This window comes from Phaenicophaeus curvirostris, chromosome 3 (assembly GCF_032191515.1).
Source record: "Phaenicophaeus curvirostris isolate KB17595 chromosome 3, BPBGC_Pcur_1.0, whole genome shotgun sequence".
NCBI classification, from domain to species: domain Eukaryota; kingdom Metazoa; phylum Chordata; class Aves; order Cuculiformes; family Cuculidae; genus Phaenicophaeus; species Phaenicophaeus curvirostris.
The window spans coordinates 78154635-78172695 of record NC_091394.1 but is presented as its reverse complement, the minus strand read 5'-3'; the positions used below and the strand labels follow the sequence as shown (position 1 = coordinate 78172695).

The 18061-nt window shown below is 42.5% G+C and overlaps 1 protein-coding gene across 50 annotated transcripts in view; it reads right to left on the bottom strand.

Moving 5' to 3' along the window:
* Positions 1 to 17700, bottom strand: part of RIMS2 (regulating synaptic membrane exocytosis 2) — a 465641-nt gene extending 447941 nt beyond the window's left edge. For all 50 annotated transcript variants that reach the window (XM_069854488.1, XM_069854498.1, XM_069854512.1 and 47 more), the window contains exon 1: positions 17484 to 17700. In XM_069854488.1, coding sequence (XP_069710589.1) covers positions 17484 to 17644 — 161 coding nt within the window. In that variant the 5' untranslated portion in view covers positions 17645 to 17700. The remainder of the gene's footprint in view (positions 1 to 17483) is intronic.
* Between the last annotated feature and the right edge of the window lie 361 nt (positions 17701 to 18061).

Below are 18061 nucleotides of genomic sequence, written 5' to 3'. Positions count from 1 at the left end.
ATTTAACAGGTCAGCAGACACTTGCACCAGGGCCATGGTGGTGTCATGGAGAGAGAAAGGAGTAACTGGGCTGGCGATGGAGCTACCTCTGCTGCACTAAAAGCAAAGAACCGTCCAGGGCTCCACAGCTGAATTTAGCCTCTCAGAGCTGCCTTTTGGAGAAGCCTCTCTTTCTTTTACTGCTTTGATTATACAGGAAACCCAGGAAGAGGGGCCTCCCTAGACTCAGGTTAGCCTTTGTAAATATATTTGCAACATACAAGGGTGGGCAGGCCTTGGCTTGCTGGCAGACACCCACCAAGGCACACTTTCCTTCTCTTACTCAGCAGGACAGGACAGAAAATAAGATGGGAAAGCTCATGGGTCAAGATAAGGACAGAGAAGTCACTCACCATTTACCACCACAGACAAAACAGGCTCTACTTTGGGAAGATTAATTTAAATTGTTTCCAGTTAATACCAAAGTAGGACAGTGAACATAAAAACAAAGCTTAAAACACCTTCCTCCACTCCTTCCTTCTTCCCAGGCTCAGTTTCACTCCTGAATCTTCTGCCTCCATCCCCCAAGTAGTGCAGGTGGATGGGGAATGGGCATTGTGGTCAGTCTATGACACTTTGTCTCTGCTGCTCCTTCCTCCTCATTCTTTTCTCCTGCTCCAGTGTGCAGTTCTTCCTGTAGCATATTGTTCTTAATGAACTGCTACAACATGAGTCCTTCCCACAGGCTGCATCTCTTCAAGAACTGTTCCACCATGAGTCCTTTCCATGGGGTGCCGTCCTTCAGGAATGGACTGCCCTGGCAGGGATCCTTCCACATGCCACAGGTTCTGCCAGCAAATCTGCTCCAGCCTGGGCTTCTTCCATGGGCTGCAGTTCCTGTCAGGAGACTACTTGTGAGGGCTTCCCACGGAGTCACAGCCTCCTTCAGGTACATCCACAAGTTTTAGTGTGGGCTGCAGGCAGACATCTGCTCCACCATTAGCCTCCATGGGCTGCAGGGGGACAGCTGCCTCACCATGGTCTTCACCCCAAGCTGCATGGGAATCTCTGCTCTGGCACCTGGAACATCTTCTCTCCCTCCTTCACTGACCTTGGCATCTGCAGGGACATTTCTCCCACATTTCTTCTCCTTTCTCTCTCTCATAGCTGCTGCAGAGCATTTTTTCTTATCTTCTCTTAAACATGTTATCACAGAGACACCACCACTGTCACAGATGGGCTCAGCTTTGGCAAGTGGTGAGTCCAATTTGAAGGTAGCTGAAACCAGCTCTGTCTGACTAGAGGGCAGCTCCTGGGGTCTTTTCACAGAAGCCACCCCTGCAGCCCCACCCCAACACCTGGACACATAGACCCAAAACCAATACTTACTCTATAACAAAAATGAAATGCTACAATTTTAAATTTTAATCTGGTGAATTACATGCTTCTGTATGTAAGTTTCAATTTATTATGGCAATATAAACCTATTTATGAATTAAAAGGCAAAGAACAATTGGGCTGATGGGCAAGAGTTCAATGACAATACTTTCCTCCCTTTGTTTCACACACAGAGAATTTTGTTGAAGTAAAATTTTATTAAACTGAAACCAAAGCTAGAGCACAGTTCAGTAATGTAAATATAAACATTATTATGCAGATGTTCAAACCATCCCTAAAAAAGATACTAATGATGACCAAACTTATTAAGAAATGGAAATGCACAATAGAGCTCTTGTATAAACCTCTTTCCACATTATGACAACACAATTCAGTAACTTTATAAACACTTGATAACAGTTATTTATGTCCAAGATAGAAGGTATTTAATGGCAATTTCTCTCTTTTAACACAAGTCACTGTCTTTCTTGTGGGCAGCTTTACTGAACACCCAGCAGTGACAATGGCAGGCAGGAGCTGTTTTAAAATAGGTCATCATTATTAAGGAAGTTCTTAGTCTTACTTGTGTTACGACCAGCAGTCTGTTTGAAGGAGATTTTTCATGGATTTCTATATAAAAACATTCCTAAGCCCCTGTCAAAAGAAAACCTCATGGCTAAAATAAGTGACAAAAAAATGCTACTGATTCTAAACTACTCTTTCTTATTTAACCTAAGAATAAAAATAGGAGTATATAATTCAATTATTTCAGTAATAAGAATCATAGAATCATAGAATGGCCTGGGTTGGAAGGACCTTTACAGATCATCTAGTCCACTCACCCTGCAGTCAGCAGGGACATCTTCAACTAGATCATGTTGCTCAGAGCCCCATCCAACCTGACCTTGAATGTTTCCAGGGATGGGACACCTACCACCTCTCTGGGCAATCTATTCCAGTGTTTCACCACCCTCAGCATGAAAAAAATCTTCCTAATATTTAGTCTAAACTTCACTTCTTTTGGTTTAAAACCATTACCCCTTGTCTTATTGCTACAGGCCCTGCTAAAAAGTTTTTCCCCATCTTTCTTATAGGCCCCCTTTAAGTACTGAAAGACCACAATAAGGTTCCCTCGGAGCCTCCTCTTCTCTATGCTGAACAATGCCAACTCTTTCAGCTTATCTTCAGAGGGGATGTGTTCTAGGCCTTTTATCATTTTTGTGGTCCTCCTCTGGACCCTCTCCGACAGGCCCATGTCCCTCCTCTGCTAAGGGCTCCAGAGCTGGATGCAGTATTCCAGGTGTGGTCTCACCAGAGCAGAGTGGAGGGGCAGAATCACCTTCCTTAACCTGCCAGCCACACTTCACAGAATCACAGAATCACAGTATCACCTGAGTTGGAAGGAACCCACAAAGATCATCGAGTCCAACTCCTATCTCTGCACAGGATAACCCCAAAATTTACACCATGTGTCTGAGGGCACTTTCCAAATGCTTCTTGAGTATACTTAGACTTGGTGCCATGACTACTTCCCTGGGGAGCCTGTTCCAGTGCTCCATCACCCTCTGCACGAAGAACCTTTTCCTAATATCCAACCTAAGCCTCCCTGGCACATCTTCCTGCTATTCACTTGCTTCTTATGATGCAGCCCACGATATGACTGGCCTTCTAGGCTGCAATCTCACATTGCCAGCTCATGTCCAGTTTCTTATCCACCAGGACCCCCAAGTCATTCTCTGCAGGGCTGCTCTCAATCTCTTCATCCCCCAGCCTGTATTGATACTGAGGGTTGCCCCTACCCAGCTGCAGCACCTTGCACTTCACCCTTTTGAACCTCATGAGATTTTCACAAGCCCACTTCTCCAGCTTGTCAAGGTCCCTCTGCATGGCATCCTGTCCCTCGGGGGTGTCAACCTCACCACTCAGCTTAGTGTCATCTGCAAACTTGCCAAGTGTACACTCAGTCTGATCATCTACATCATTGATGAAGACATTAAACAACACTGGTCTCAGAACAGACTCCTGAGGGACACCACTCATCACTGATTGCCATATGAACATCGAGGCATTGACCACTACCCTCTGAGCGCAACCATCCAACCAGTTTCTTATCTACCAAATAGTCCATCTATCAAATCCATATCTCTCCAGTTTAGAGAGAAGGAAGTTGTGGGGGATTGTCAAAGGCCTTAGAGAAGTCCAGATAGATGACATCTGTGGGTCTTCCCTTGTCGACTGATGTAGTCACTTCCACATAGAAGGCCACTAGGTTGGTGAGGCAAGACTTGGCCTTGGTTAAGCTGTACTGGCTGTCTTGAATAACCTGCTTGTCCTCCAGCATACCTGCCTTAGCATACCTTCCAGGAGGATCTGTTCCATGACCTTCCCAGGCACAGAGGTGAGACTGACAGGTCAGTAGTTTCCAGGGTCCTCCTTTCAACCCTTTTTAGAAATATATAAAGGTATCTTTACATATTTAATGACCCACTGAACTAATGAATTTTAATGGTAATCTTTCAGGAAACTATTTCTTATTAAAAGAAAAAATGCTGTAACTTGTGAAGCATGTTGTATATCCTTTATATGCACAATGATTAAAAACTAAAATAAACCCCAAACCTGATTCTTAACTATGAACCATGATTCAACTTCCACTTTCAGTGAATTTTTTTAATTATTATTTTAACGTGTTATTAGGCAAAATTATAAAGTCTAGTGTTCCTTCAAATTAATGAAACTCTTACTTGTAAATAACTGGTCCTACTGAGTTAAGAAATAGTTATTTATGTCTGAGAAGTAAACATGGGGCACAAGTGTCAGTGTAATCATGGCCTAATTCTACAATTATTATCACTCTTGTTTGTGCAGAACTAATATGACCATTCATACTAACAGTTAAAAATCTAAATAAATGAGTTTTTTGGTGTTTCTGCAAATAGAAGTTTTTTTTATGCAACAGAATATTTGTCTTATAAAGATTTTTCAAATATATAATTCGGACTAAATTTTAGAAAAGAACACTTGACAAATTCTGCTGAAGACTTATTCATATAAACACAACAAAGTAGCTAGAAACACTTGTCTTCCAACCATGCCTAAATAAATTCAAAATATATAAATGTACATCAGTGGCCAGCTACAGTCCATTAAATTTCATTCATCTTTGGCCACCTGCATTTTCAGATATCAAGCAGACAGTAGAATTCAACACTTTCAAATACGAAGTACTTTCCCTGTACTCTACCCTAAAAATACCTTTCTTTGGCTCAGTGCCTTCACAGCAACCTCTACAGCACTTTTTCAGAAAAAACATAAACAGGAAAGAAAAAATAAGCCTGAATTTTCTGATGCATATTTTTAAACACGGAACATACACTTTTTTAAAAGAAATGTAGACACTAGGTAAAAATACAAATTTCTTTCAATCATATTGGGTTTCTGCTTAAATTTACAACATGCTAACTCTTGAATTTCCCAGTTATTTTTTGTGAAGTTCAGCAGAATAATTAAAATTACTGCCTTACTTGAAATGTCTCCTGATGTGATATATATTAGCATAGAAGTAATATCAGCACTTGAAAAATATTTCATACTCGGTTAAATTTAGCTTCTCAAACCTGCCACTTATATGCAAATCAGACTATCAGGCATAATTTTACAACCAATCCAAAAAGCCTATAGATTATTAAAAAAGCAAAACAAGAAGCTTCATCCTATTCATAAATTACTATCAAGATCTTATTTTTAATAGTTCATATTGTTTACTGTGATATTTCATATTTCTAATGTTATACGTAGTTTGAAAAATCTAAGATTTTCCCAAAGCATTTTAACTTCAGTACAAAACACATGTTCAATGAAAGTATAATATTCAGCCTTTCAAACATGACACTGATGCTATTTTCTATCTGTTAGATAATACATGGTTCAGCTGACACTTACTGTGCAGTAGTTGGTTACAAAGAATTAAATGAATCATAATTGCAAAGACTAACCAAATTAATGAAAGCCTACTACATCAATACTCATGTTCCCAAACTGTCTTAGGGCCTGATTCAGCAAAAATATATTTTATTTATACACCACACAATACCTTCCAGATACCTGTTTATCCAGGTTTTTAAAGCAAGCAAGTGCTGAATTCAGAATGCATAGCAATTCAGTAGTATGTTTTTAACAGACTACCATCAAAAGTAACCTATCAACTTGTAAAAACACAGTAGCTAAATAAATATTGCTAAACAAATGGCTAACTGGCAGAAAAGAAGAAATTCAAAGCATAGAAGATATTCAAAGAATATGATATGATCTCTCTAACTTCCGCTGATACGACAAAAGAGATGGTGTGTGAGTTATGGAAAGAAATTATCAACTCAGATTGAGTTTATAGAGTTTTCTTTGGGTCTTAATGTTACGCTGCTTTTAGTTTACAAATAGTAGACAAATCCAGTGTTTGTAACTTCTCATCTAGCAATCAGACTCACTTCAGCTATGAGATTCTATCTTCTGGCTTAAAATATCCACTAATCATTCTTACTGGTGAATGGCATGTGAATATTTTCTTTACAATGTACTTTTGTTGATAGGTATGTTTAATCCCATATGGTGGAAAGATCTTGTATTCCAAGGTCTTTTAGATCTCATTCTTCGAAGACTTTCTGAATTTAGTATAAAAGGTATACCAAATGCTAAGAATAACCTTGGACGTGAAGGGAAATGTATTCAGGCTCCCAGCAGTGTCTTAAATAGTAAAGATCTGGACAAATGAGCATGCCTAATTAATAATTGATTGAAATAAAAGCAAAATATGCAGATTGACAAACAGGCTTCTAAAGAAATCTGGAGAACCATAAAAAGCAGTGACAGTAAGGAAAGCGGCTATGGCATTCTTATAAGACCAAATAGTGAAGAGTTACTCTCAAAACCAGAACTCTGAGGGCGAGATTCAACTTACCTAGCTCAAGATGCCTACAAGGTAGACTTCTATATTTGACACATTCACTATGTCTTCCTTTTAAATCCACAGGCAGAACTGGGCTCTGCAATTCATCCAGCCTGTTTGTAATGTCCAATTTAAGATGAGGTGGATCATATCCTAATGGTGCCTCTTTATTTCCATTTGCTTTAAACTGAATTTAAGCAATTTCAGATGTAGAGGTCTTATACTGCAGACATCTACATCTAGTCAGAAGAATCCCAGAGATTCTCTGGGCTTGATCCTTAACGCAAGCTCTAAACGTTTTAACATGGGAATGAAAAAGATACCAAAACTGAGGTAATCATTTTCATTAACCAAGCAGTTCTATGAGTGCTGAACCTAAAGAAGTCTGATTTCATGAGGACTCATAGTTCATGATTGATTTATTTTGATGTCTATGGTTGGTTCTCTCCTCTAAGGACTTTTTGATATTTAATATGGTGTGAGCAGACTTTTCTATGGTCAGGAGTGAGGACAATCCCTTTACTATTAATTTTCATTAGATCCTTAGCAATTAAGTATCTTTGGGACCCCATCTTTTTTTGCCACGTTTGTTGTAAGTCAGCCAACATCTCCAATGGACTGAATAAATATAGCAGAGGATGCAACTGTTTCTCTTACAATACTGTAGCTGTTTCACCTTTCCAAGGAGGTGCAAGATCTGTGTTTTACACCCTTCTCAGCTTGAGGAGATTTGACCACAGCTCTCTATTCCCTAACAAACAAGCAATGGGCAAAACTGGAATAAGATTATTCTGCATCCTACTACTGAAGCTGTGCAACTGAAATGTGAATGTGTGGAGAAGCAAGAGAACGTAGTCTCGGTAAGATACTTTCCAGAAGCAAACCCTTGTTCTTGCTCCAAGGGCTGTTTGTACATTTTATTTAAGCACTCTAATGCAAAATTCATAAGAGGCATCTGATGCAGACAGAATACAACTCAATGGCAATGAAGACAAATACTGTGCATAGTTGAGGTAATCAGCTTCAAGATACAAAATGAGGAATGTTTGATTCAGTGGCAGTACTGCAGAAAAGCATGTTGAGGTTATAGAGGAACACAAGCTGACCATGAGTTTATAAAGCTATATGACAAGAAAAAACCCAAGCATACATGACACTCGCTGTACAAAGAAAATGTTCTCGTACAAGACAAATTATATCATCCTTGTGGCCTCCCCATACACTTCTGTTTGGAATTCTGTGTCTGGCTTTGGACATTGTATTTCAAAAAAAAAAGATCATTTAAGTAAGTATATAAAGAACAAGTTGATAACAACAGTGTTCAAAAGTCTAGAAAATATGAACTATTGAGTCTACAGAAAGGAGATGATGAGAATCTACAGGAGGAGATATGATCACATTTCTGAAATGTATAAAAGGTTGCTGTAAAGAGAAAAGTAACAGACTGCTGTGCATGTCCAGTGAGGATAGGGTACGAAGCAAATGGCAGGAAAGAGATTTACATTTAAGAGTAGGGGAAAAAATGTAATGCTAAGAGTAATGACTTTGAGTAACTAAGACAAATTGACCAGGGAGACAAGGAATCTCCATTTGTGGTCAGGTCAGTAGTTGAATTCACTAATCCCATACCTTTCAGTAATATACTATAATTGAAAAAACCTGTACCAACTTTCATACTGGATCCAAGAGCTTTACCCTAAGATCCATTTGGCCCATTCTTCACCTCCTCCTACCTAGGCAGCGCAGCTCTTGCGGAGCTGATTAGCTCATATTCTGTGTATCATCTGTTACGTTCCCTTGCTTTGGCCATGAAGCCTATTTATTTCACTGGCTAGGTAGGCCCTCACAGTTGGGAATCACTAGATGAGACAATTAAGTGTCACAAATTGCTGTCTTATACTTCAGCATACCTTGAGACAAAGGATGAATTGGAAGACCTCTTGAGGCCCCAATCAACCGTATTTTCTATGTGTTATCTAGGCTTTAAACAGCTTTGAAAGCATTACTTCTCACTCATTCTTTCTGTAAAGAGAAAAATTTATAAATGTACCAAGAGTAGCTGAAAATAGAAAAAGAAGATTTCTTGTTAACACACTGGAGTACTCATTTCTAAAAATTTATATGAAAGATGGTTGCAAAGCATTTTCCAAAAAGGGTCAGCTCTCTCCAATTTACAGTTTTATTTAAAGGCCAAAATATTTTATGTCCCTCATATGCTTAAGTTAATACACAGTCTAAAGAAAGTCTGCCCTCACAAATATAGAGAACCAAAATGCCACGTTATATCAAATACCTATTAGCGCTATATTGACCTGTGAGTTGTTCTCTGTACAAATTCAATTTAACATTTGCTATAAGAACCCATTCACCTCTAATTATTAATGTTAAATAAAGAAAGAATAAGTCATCAGGAAGTATTTAAACAACTTCCTATGACATTTAAGAAGAAAGAACCAATCACACAGAGACAGTAAAAAGAAAATAACTTCTTTATTTTTTTTAAAGATTTCCTTTGTGAATTTTTTAAATAGAAGCACTCGGAATGTTTTGAAAAACAAGTTCAGCTCTTGGTAACTCCTGCTAGAACAAACAGGATATCTCACTATGGTTTTAATAAAAGAGTTTAAAGTTTAAAACAAAGATATTCTGTAGGGTCTCACATCAAAACTTCAGGACTCTAAAACTCCAAAAGACACACAAAGTACACTACCACAAACTCCTCCTCTATCAAACTGCATTCATTTAATTTCAGTTTATCCAAATGCAACTAAGATCACTCTGAAAACATGTTTAGGAAGAGAAATGTGATGACAGCTGATATTTGAATTCAAGATTATAAAAGAACTGCCATCTACCTTCAATGAAAAAGCAGAGAACAGTATAAATTATTTTCGACTCTTGCTCTCCAAAAATTATACTTATAACTTCTTGAAAGCACCACTACTCCTCTATAGAATCTTGTACTGTTACATTAACTCTTATAATCTCAGTCCTAACTGATCCCTTTGCAGTTTCAAGACAATACCTTAGGGAAACAATATGAGTAAACAGTTACAACGTGATATCGTGAAGAAGTAGCTTTTCACACAGCATTGATTCTGCAGTTTCATTGTTCAAGAACACATAAGAAGCAGTTATTAGAGTTTACTGATTTTACAAAAGCACTATCAGATTATATGAAAACTGTTCTTATTAATGAACTATTAATGAACTCAAGAGACATTTTTACTTTACGATCATAATAGTTCCTCCTGTTACACCATTTAATCCTACAAAACAGACAAAACGTACACTCATTAAGCATTGAAAACAATATGGTTTGATTTGAACTTAAGATTTATAATATGAAGTAATTTGTCTGAAAGACATCTGATTTTGAATTTCATTTTTAAACAATTAGTATTTAAAGAGAGTCTTCCTTCTTATAACTCTAAATTAAGGAGACTCACCACTGCCTAATTTTAAAGTGATTGAGTTGCCTCTGATAACTTCTAGCTATTAACCACGATATTGTAAGACATATGATTAAGACAACCTACATGATCTAATCTTAACTCACAAAATCATCTCCACCTCAAAGTTCATTGTTAAGGTGTAATGTCCATTGCTGTCAAATAAGCACAGAAGAGATCTTAACTTATCATTTCTTGTGTTCATTTGGGTTTTATCTCCCCAAGTTCCTGTCGGAAAAACATCACAGAAGATGTTGAGGAAAGATGGCAACGCAAAGAAGAAAAAAAATACTTCTTGCACCCTTAGCAAGTTTGCGGATGGCACTAAGCTGGGTGGAAGTGTCGATGTGCTGGAGGGTCGGGAGGCTCTGCAAAGGGATCTGAACAGGCTGGACCGCTGGGCAGAGTCCAATGGCATGAGGTTTAACAAGGCCAAATGCCGGGTCCTGCACTTGGGGCACAACCCTATGCAGTGCTACAGACTGGGAGAAGTCTGTCTAGAAAGCTGCCTGGAGGAGAGGGACCTGGGGGTGTTGGTTGACAGCTGACTGAATATGAGCCAGCAGTGTGCCCAGGTGGCCAAGAAGGCCAATGGCATCTTGGCTTGTATCAGAAACGGCGTGACCAGCAGGTCCAGGGAGGTTATCCTCCCTCTGTACTCGGCACTGGTGAGACCGCTCCTCGAATCCTGTGTTCAGTTCTGGGCCCCTCACCACAAGAAGGATGTTGAGGCTCTGGAGAGAGTCCAGAGAAGAGCAACAAAGCTGGTGAAAGGGCTGGAGAACAGGCCTTATGAGGAGCAGCTGAGAGAGCTGGGGTTGTTTAGCCTGGAGAAGAGGAGGCTGAGGGGTGACCTCATTGCTCTCTACAACTACCTGAAAGGACGTTGTAGAGAGGAGGGTGCTGGCCTCTTCTCCCAAGTGACAGGGGACAGGACAAGAGGGAATGGCCTCAAGCTCCGACAGGGGAGGTTTAGGCTAGACGTTAGGAAAAAATTCTTTACAGAAAGGGTCATTGGGCACTGGAACAGGCTGCCCAGGGGGGTGGTTGAGTCACCTTCCCTGGAGGTGTTTAAGGCACGGGTGGACGAGGTGCTGAGGGATATGGTTTAGTGTTTGGTAGGAACGGTTGGACTCGGTGATCCGGTGGGTCTCTTCCAACCTGGTTATTCTGTGATTCTGTGATTCTGTGATTCTTGGAAAAGTTGGGCCTAATGGACTTAAAAATTTCATAGTCTTTTGGCTGACTGTGAAAACAACTTAAAGTAAAACTTAAAGGTAGGCAGTAAAGCAGAGTAGAAGAGGTAACATTCAGCTGAAGAAAATTACCAAGGCTGTCAAGTCTACCTTACAGGTAAAAGCTGAAAATTTATGTACTTGGCTAATTTCACATTCCATTGGATTAAATTTTGAAGATCAAACCATTATATTACAGAATAGCAGAACCACTTAGGTTGAAAAAGACCTTTATGATCATCAGGTCTAACCATAAACCTAACTCTACCAAGTCCACTGCTAAACCATGTCCCTGCTCACTGCAATGGGGTTGGACTAAATGACCTTCACAGTCCCTTCCAATCCAAACCATTCTATGATTCTATGTCCCTAAGCATCACATCTACATGTCTTCTAAATACCTCTAAGGAGAGTGTCTCAACCACTTCCCTGGGCAGCCTGTTCCAGTTCTTGACAATCCTTTAAGTGAAGTAGTATTTCCTAATATCTAGTTTAAACCACCCCTGGTGCAACTCAAGGCAATCTCTTGTCCTACCACTTGTTAGTTGGGAGAAAAGACCAACATCTGCTTCGCTACAATCTCTTTTCAGGTAGTTGTAAAAAGCAATAAAGTCTCCTTTGAATATGCTGCAAGTATCCTAAAACTTCATTGGCAGCATAAAAACACATTTTATATCAGTTCTGTAGTAACCTTCTGTGTATTTTTGCACTAACAATTCATATACTAATTAAGCTGTTGTTTCAATGGAAAAATCAATTATTTGACATTCTCGGTTATTTAGACATTTTCCAGCCCACAGATGTATACAGACAGAATCCAGAATAAACCATTCAGCCTCCTAAACTCACTTCCACAGACCACTGTATTTCACCCAGTCACTGCTTTCTAGGATACAGTCCCAGTACTTTTATATGGTCGACATTCTTGTCTTTAAGATGAAAAATTAAATGTTTTCTTCTTTTTTTGTTTCAAAGCAGTGTAAAAACAGGTGTATCTGACAAGATATATTTCTCAGAAAACACGTACCAGCTGGTGTTAAATAGCTATTTTTTGGGTTTTTTGTTAACTAATCCTATATCAGCTTTTCTATTTTGGGGGTGGGCGTATGATGTCTTTCTATATCCAACCCATCCTGCTTGTACTTTTTGAATGCGGGAACATCAGCACTATTGTAGTCTTCTGAAATTATACTCAACATTAGCAACCCCAGTAGCTGGTGTAACTGCCAGTCTGTATAATCTCCAAATACATTCTGCTTAGTCACTCAAAGGAAGTGCTGCTGCTATTATTTGTAGGCAGTGCCCAAAAGTGTGCTAGGTGCTTGACAGAACAATTGTAAGCACTGGGCGTTCTTGAAGAGCAAATGGTAACATCCTGGCAAGTATTATCTACAGTATAAAATATGTAAGTGTGTGGTAAGAGGGAAGAGTAAGGAACAATGACAATTTTGAGAGATGCCCGAGACACAGTACAAACTGTTAAAACAAAAGAAAGGGGAGATGATACTATTAGAAGGGAGCACATAATGAGGGAGGAGGGAGAGGAAGGGAAGGGAAGGGAAGGGAAGGGAAGGGAAGGGAAGGGAAGGGAAGGGAAGGGAAGGGAAGGGAAGGGAAGGGAAGGGAAGGGAAGGGAAGGGAAGGGAAGGGAAGGGAAGGGAAGGGAAGGGAAGGGAAGGGAAGGGAAGGGAAGGGAAGGGAAGGGAAGGGAAGGGAAGGGAAGGGAAGGGAAGGGAAGGGAAGGGAAGGGAAGGGAAGGGAAGGGAAGGGAAGGGAAGGGAAGGGAAGGGAAGGGAAGGGAAGGGAAGGGAAGGGAAGGGAAGGGAAGGGAAGGGAAGGGAAGGGAAGGGAAGGGAAGGGAAGGGAAGGGAAGGGAAGGGAAGGGAAGGGAAGGGAAGGGAAGGGAAGGGAAGGGAAGGGAAGGGAAGGGAAGGGAAGGGAAGGGAACATAACTCAAACAATTAACATTGCCTGGAATCCTAGTTTACTATGTAGCCAAAACCAAATCTTTTTGTATTACCCTATAAACTTTGGAAATTCCCATATGTACATCTCTATTTTCAAAAAATAAACCAAATAATCACCACCTACATCTCTGTCATCCTTCCAGTCCCAGCCCCAATATCCAAATCTTAAACACACAGTGCTTTTAAAGCAGTGTAAATCAGAGTTGATTATTTATAAACTAGGATAATTCTTTACAAAGCAGTACAATAGCTTTGTGAGGTGAATATTTACACTGCTGTGACTCACAGACAAGAATCTGTTGCTTCCTCTCCTCGAAGCCCAGCACCCTGCCCCACATCTCACTTACCCATACTGCTATACAGAGCCCACATAGTCTAACTTCTCTGTGGTCTACGTTTTTTGTTTCAGTCAGTGCAGCTACCAGTTACTATCACGGCTGTGCAAACATGGACAGAGAGCAACTGAGTACACTCAAGCCCACAGTCAGTCACACCTTCCTAAAGCTAACTCTGGACTTGACAGCAGTGGCTATTCTAGCTATTCCAACATTCTCTAGCTAGCCCACCAGGTTTCCATCTTTCTTCTCCTCTGATAAAACAGGTGAAAACGCCAGTTGATTTCAGCCACATACACATATAAAAGATCATTTATAAGGGCTTCATGGTAAAACTGTGATGTTTAGCAAATATCTGAAAAGCTGGATGATTTCATAATGAAATTTCTCTTGGCAAAACTTGTCTTGTACCGGGTCAAACTGTTCATATCCATGAAAAGCTGAAATGCATCAATTTTCAGAGCTGTAAGTCTAACTTTACAAGGAAAGCATTTCATCTTCAGAACAGTTAGGCAAAGGAGCTGAAAACTCATGATACTCCAAGTAGAAAGTGCATATGCACATCACACAGGCTGAAACGTAAGTCTTTACAAATAGTGTCAGCATACTAGTGTCTTCTACAAATCTTTTTTTCTGTGTGCATCCTCTCAAGCCAGTCCTTTGATATAGAAATAAAGTACAAATTACACATAAGAAATCACAAAACTAGTCCCATAAATCAATCCATATAGAGGAAATGTACTATCTAAAATCTGTTAGAAAATTTACACACACAAAACTAGAGTTTATAAGAGGAAGGATGCAGAATGTAAAGGAAAAGGTATCATCAAAATTCTATGTCACATGTATGGAAGTAAAACACCCATAAAGACAAAAGCAGAAAATACATAAATATTCCTGTTACAGCAGAGAAGGTCTTACACCTAGTGTACAGAAAAGAATTCACTCTGTGTCATGCATTAGGCATATTAAATACTACACAAAATATACATTTGATAACCTTGTCAAAAAGGCATCTTCCTAGTACATGACATTCAAAATGCACTCCAAGGGTCCCACAAATTCCAGAAGAGAGACAGTCAAAGCAGCAGAGTTTGCTGCCCATCCTCCTTTTTAAAGAGGAAGCTTCACCACAGTAACAGAGTTCACAGCTGTAGCTAGACGTCTTTCACAGACCAAACCAGGCCAAATAAGAGAGCAAATCTGGACAGCTTCTGCTTTCCATGCCATCATGTTCCAGCAAATCCTGGCAAGAATTCATGCTGACCTGATCACTACTAGTTGCTACAGATTACAACCCAATACCATCTGCATGTCCTTTCTCCAAAAAGAGTAAAACAAGCATAAGGAGAAGTTATGTATCTATTTTAAATCCACACATAGTTACCTCAGGGAGTGAAAGGAAAAGAAAATATAGTCCACATTACAGATGTGAGTCACACTACTTAATGCACTTTTGGAAAATGCTCAAATACCACAATGATGGGTACAGCATAAGAATCGGAAAAGCACAAAATAGAAATAGAATGGAGAAAGGAAGTAGAGCCCAGGGACTGGCCATTCATACTGACACTCAATCAGCATAAATTATCCAAAAAAAGGGGGGGAAAATCCATGCTTGCCCCTTTCTACAACATTTGAACAGTTCTTGTGATAACATCAATTCTTGTTTTCAGCATCTTTTTTTTTAACCTCACATATTTCTCCATGGAATGAAATGACACAATTTTATTGCTTAGTCAGACAAAAATACCTTCCACTTCAAAAGGAGTTTGCCTTCGAGGAGAATTACACTTGAACAAGGACTGCAAGTTTTAGCTCTATATTTATCTCTATGCAATAACAGCAGTTCATTAACATAAATACAGATGGGGGGGGTCTTCTTCTTTCTCCTCTTTTGACAGAAGAGAAACAACTGCCAAGAGAATTAAACTCAGTATTATCTATATAGAAATGCAGAACAAGCTCTGGCATGACTTTGGCAGAGGGTTGTGCTTAATAAATCTGTATATATGTATCTTTTTGTTCAAAGAGCCACTTCACTTTAAGAAAAAAGAAATTGGTGACTTATCCATGTGGTACTAGATCACCTCTCAGTATCCTGTAAAATATTGTGGATCGTCTATGCAATGTCCATTGACAACATTATTTCCCTAAGAGAGCTCTTTTAGGCTATCCTTCCTGCATAAACTTTACAACACACGACTTCCCTCACAGCTTACACAGAACTCTAGAAGAAGCTTTAGTGACACATAATGTGAAACCAAACCCCACATGAAGTTTATAGTTTATCTTTCAATTTGATGAAGACCTTCCTTTTGTCCATTGTCTGCTTCCAGGATTCTGAACATTACGAATGAAAACAGTCTGTATCATTTCTTAAGCTGGTTTTACCTTGTCATTACTTGAGAACAGTTTACTTTTCATTTGTAAGCTTAACAGTTTGCTCTGATTCTAGCATCATACTGAAATAATTATTTATACTCGATCATAAATATAATCATCTACAACAAAAGCTGCCAGGAGATTTCTTTAAAACTGTAATGCTATTATTATATATTTAAACTGCAACTTGAATAATTTTCCAATTTATTCTTTGTTAATGATTTTTAAGAATGCAGAGATGTTAGACAAATATGGTCGGTTATTTTAATATGCCACACAATTTAGCAATATGAGGTAGTTTAAATTGCATTAAAATGAAAGTATCACAACAGCAAGTAAAACGTACAGCATGAGACTGAAAGGTACTTAGTACAAATCGAGGTAAAGCACTTTATTTCTACTGCTCAATTACACTGCCATCTTCAAAATGTTACCCCCCAAAAAAAAAGAAAAATTTAAGCAGACATTGAAATGTTTTTAGGTGATCACTTCAGAGTTTAATAGCTGTCACACAGAGATATCTGAGGTTTTCATTATGGTGCTAACAACAATGCAATGACTCTTGGAAACAGACTTCCAAAGTCAGCAAATAAAGCCTAGAAGATAGCTTCCAGGTACTCAGTGTGAAGGGCCAGCTGCAATTAACGTGTCCAGGACAAAATATCAATTTTGGTATTGAAAAAATCACTTAGCGCTTCAGCTCCACAGTACTCATAGAAGTCATGCCCACGACAGTAGTAGCTTCGCTTATTTTCAAGCTGTTAGAAGTCAGCTTGACTACTCTGCTGTGGAGGGAGAACAGTTTTCTTGAGTTTACTAGAAGCCTCCCAGTCAGGCCAGGGAAGGACACAGCACATGCCGCTTGTGCCAGCAGGACCCCCGCAGCTCCAACAACACCAGTTTCCCCCTCCCAGCTGGGTCACAGCACAAGGGGAAACATCACACTTCCTCACCCCCCAGCGCCCAGGGTACCGGACAGCTCCCGCGGCTGGAGCAGGGCCGCTGGACAGCTCCCGGTGCTGAAACCGCGGTACCGGACACCTCCCGGGGCTGGATCAGGGCCGCTGGACAGCTCCCGGTGCTGAAACTAGGGTACCGGACAGCTCCCGGGGCTGAAGCTGTGCGGTACCGGACCGCTCCCGGGGCTGGAGCGGGGCCTCCGCTGCCCCCCATGTCCTCGCCGGCAGGGCGGCACGGCGCCCCGCTTCCCCGGCGCCGGAGCTCACGCTTGGAAAGAGCAGCGGGGTGGGGGCAGGCGGCAGACACGTTGTCGGGGGAAGATGGCGGCCGCGGCAAACCCACCCAGCGAGGCGGACGGAGCCCGGGCCCCGGCGACCCTTCTCCGCCCCGGGCTGTCGCGTCAGCGCCGGGCAGGGCCGCCGCCGCCGGCCCGGAGCCCGCCGCGCCCCCGGGACGGGGCCCGATGCCGACGATCCGCCCCCTCCGGCGGCGCCAGCCGCCGCCTCGACCCACGCCGCCTTCCTCGCCGCGGCACACGCCGGGTGAGAACGGCACCCGTGCGGCCATGTTGGGCGCCTCGCCCCCGCCGGGGCGCGCAGGGCCGGGCTGCCCCGCCGAACACGGCTGGGGAGGGCGGCGAGCCCGAGCCGCGGCGCCGTGCCGGCCAGGCGGCCTCCCGGCCCCGGCCCCGCCCGCTCCCGCGGCGGCAGCGACCCCTCCGAGCCCCCCGCCCGCGGCCCGCACTCGCCCGAGGCTCCCCCGCCCGCCGCCCCGCTCCTCTCTCCCTGCCCGGCCGGGGAAGGGACCCTCCGCGGCCCGGGAGGACGAGGAAGGGACGCGCCCGCCCTTACTTGAGCACGGATTGCTCCTTCTCTTCCTCCTTCTTCTGGCGGTCCATGACGGCCAGGATGATCTTCCGCTCCTCCTCGGTGAGGTGGCTGAGGTCGGGCATCTCGGGCTGCGAAGCCGCCGGAGGAGCGGGGCCGCCCCGGGGCCCGGCGGGAGCCGACATGTTTGGAGGGAGCTCGGCGGCGCTGCGGGAAGCGCTGCCCTGACTCCAGCGGCCGCGGCGGCACCAGCGGGAGCGGCCGCCGCCGGCGCCGGGAGCAGCTCATACAAATCGATAGCCCGGAATCAACCGGCGGCCGAACGACGGCCCCGCCGGCGAGGGGCGGGGTGGCCGGCGGCCCCGACCTCGCACCCGCCCGCCCGGCCGCCGGCTCGCCGGGGGGCGGCGGGGCCCCGGCGGGGCGAGCAGGGGGGGAGCGGAGAGGGGAGAGGGCAGCGCCGGGAGAGGAAGGGCCGGGGGCGGGGTGGGGAGCGAGAGAGGGAGGAGGGCAGGATCAGCCGCGGGAGCGCCGCGGTCCGGGCGCGAGCGAGATGATCCCGACCCCGAGCGCCCGGCGGGGAGAGCGGGGACGAAGCCGGC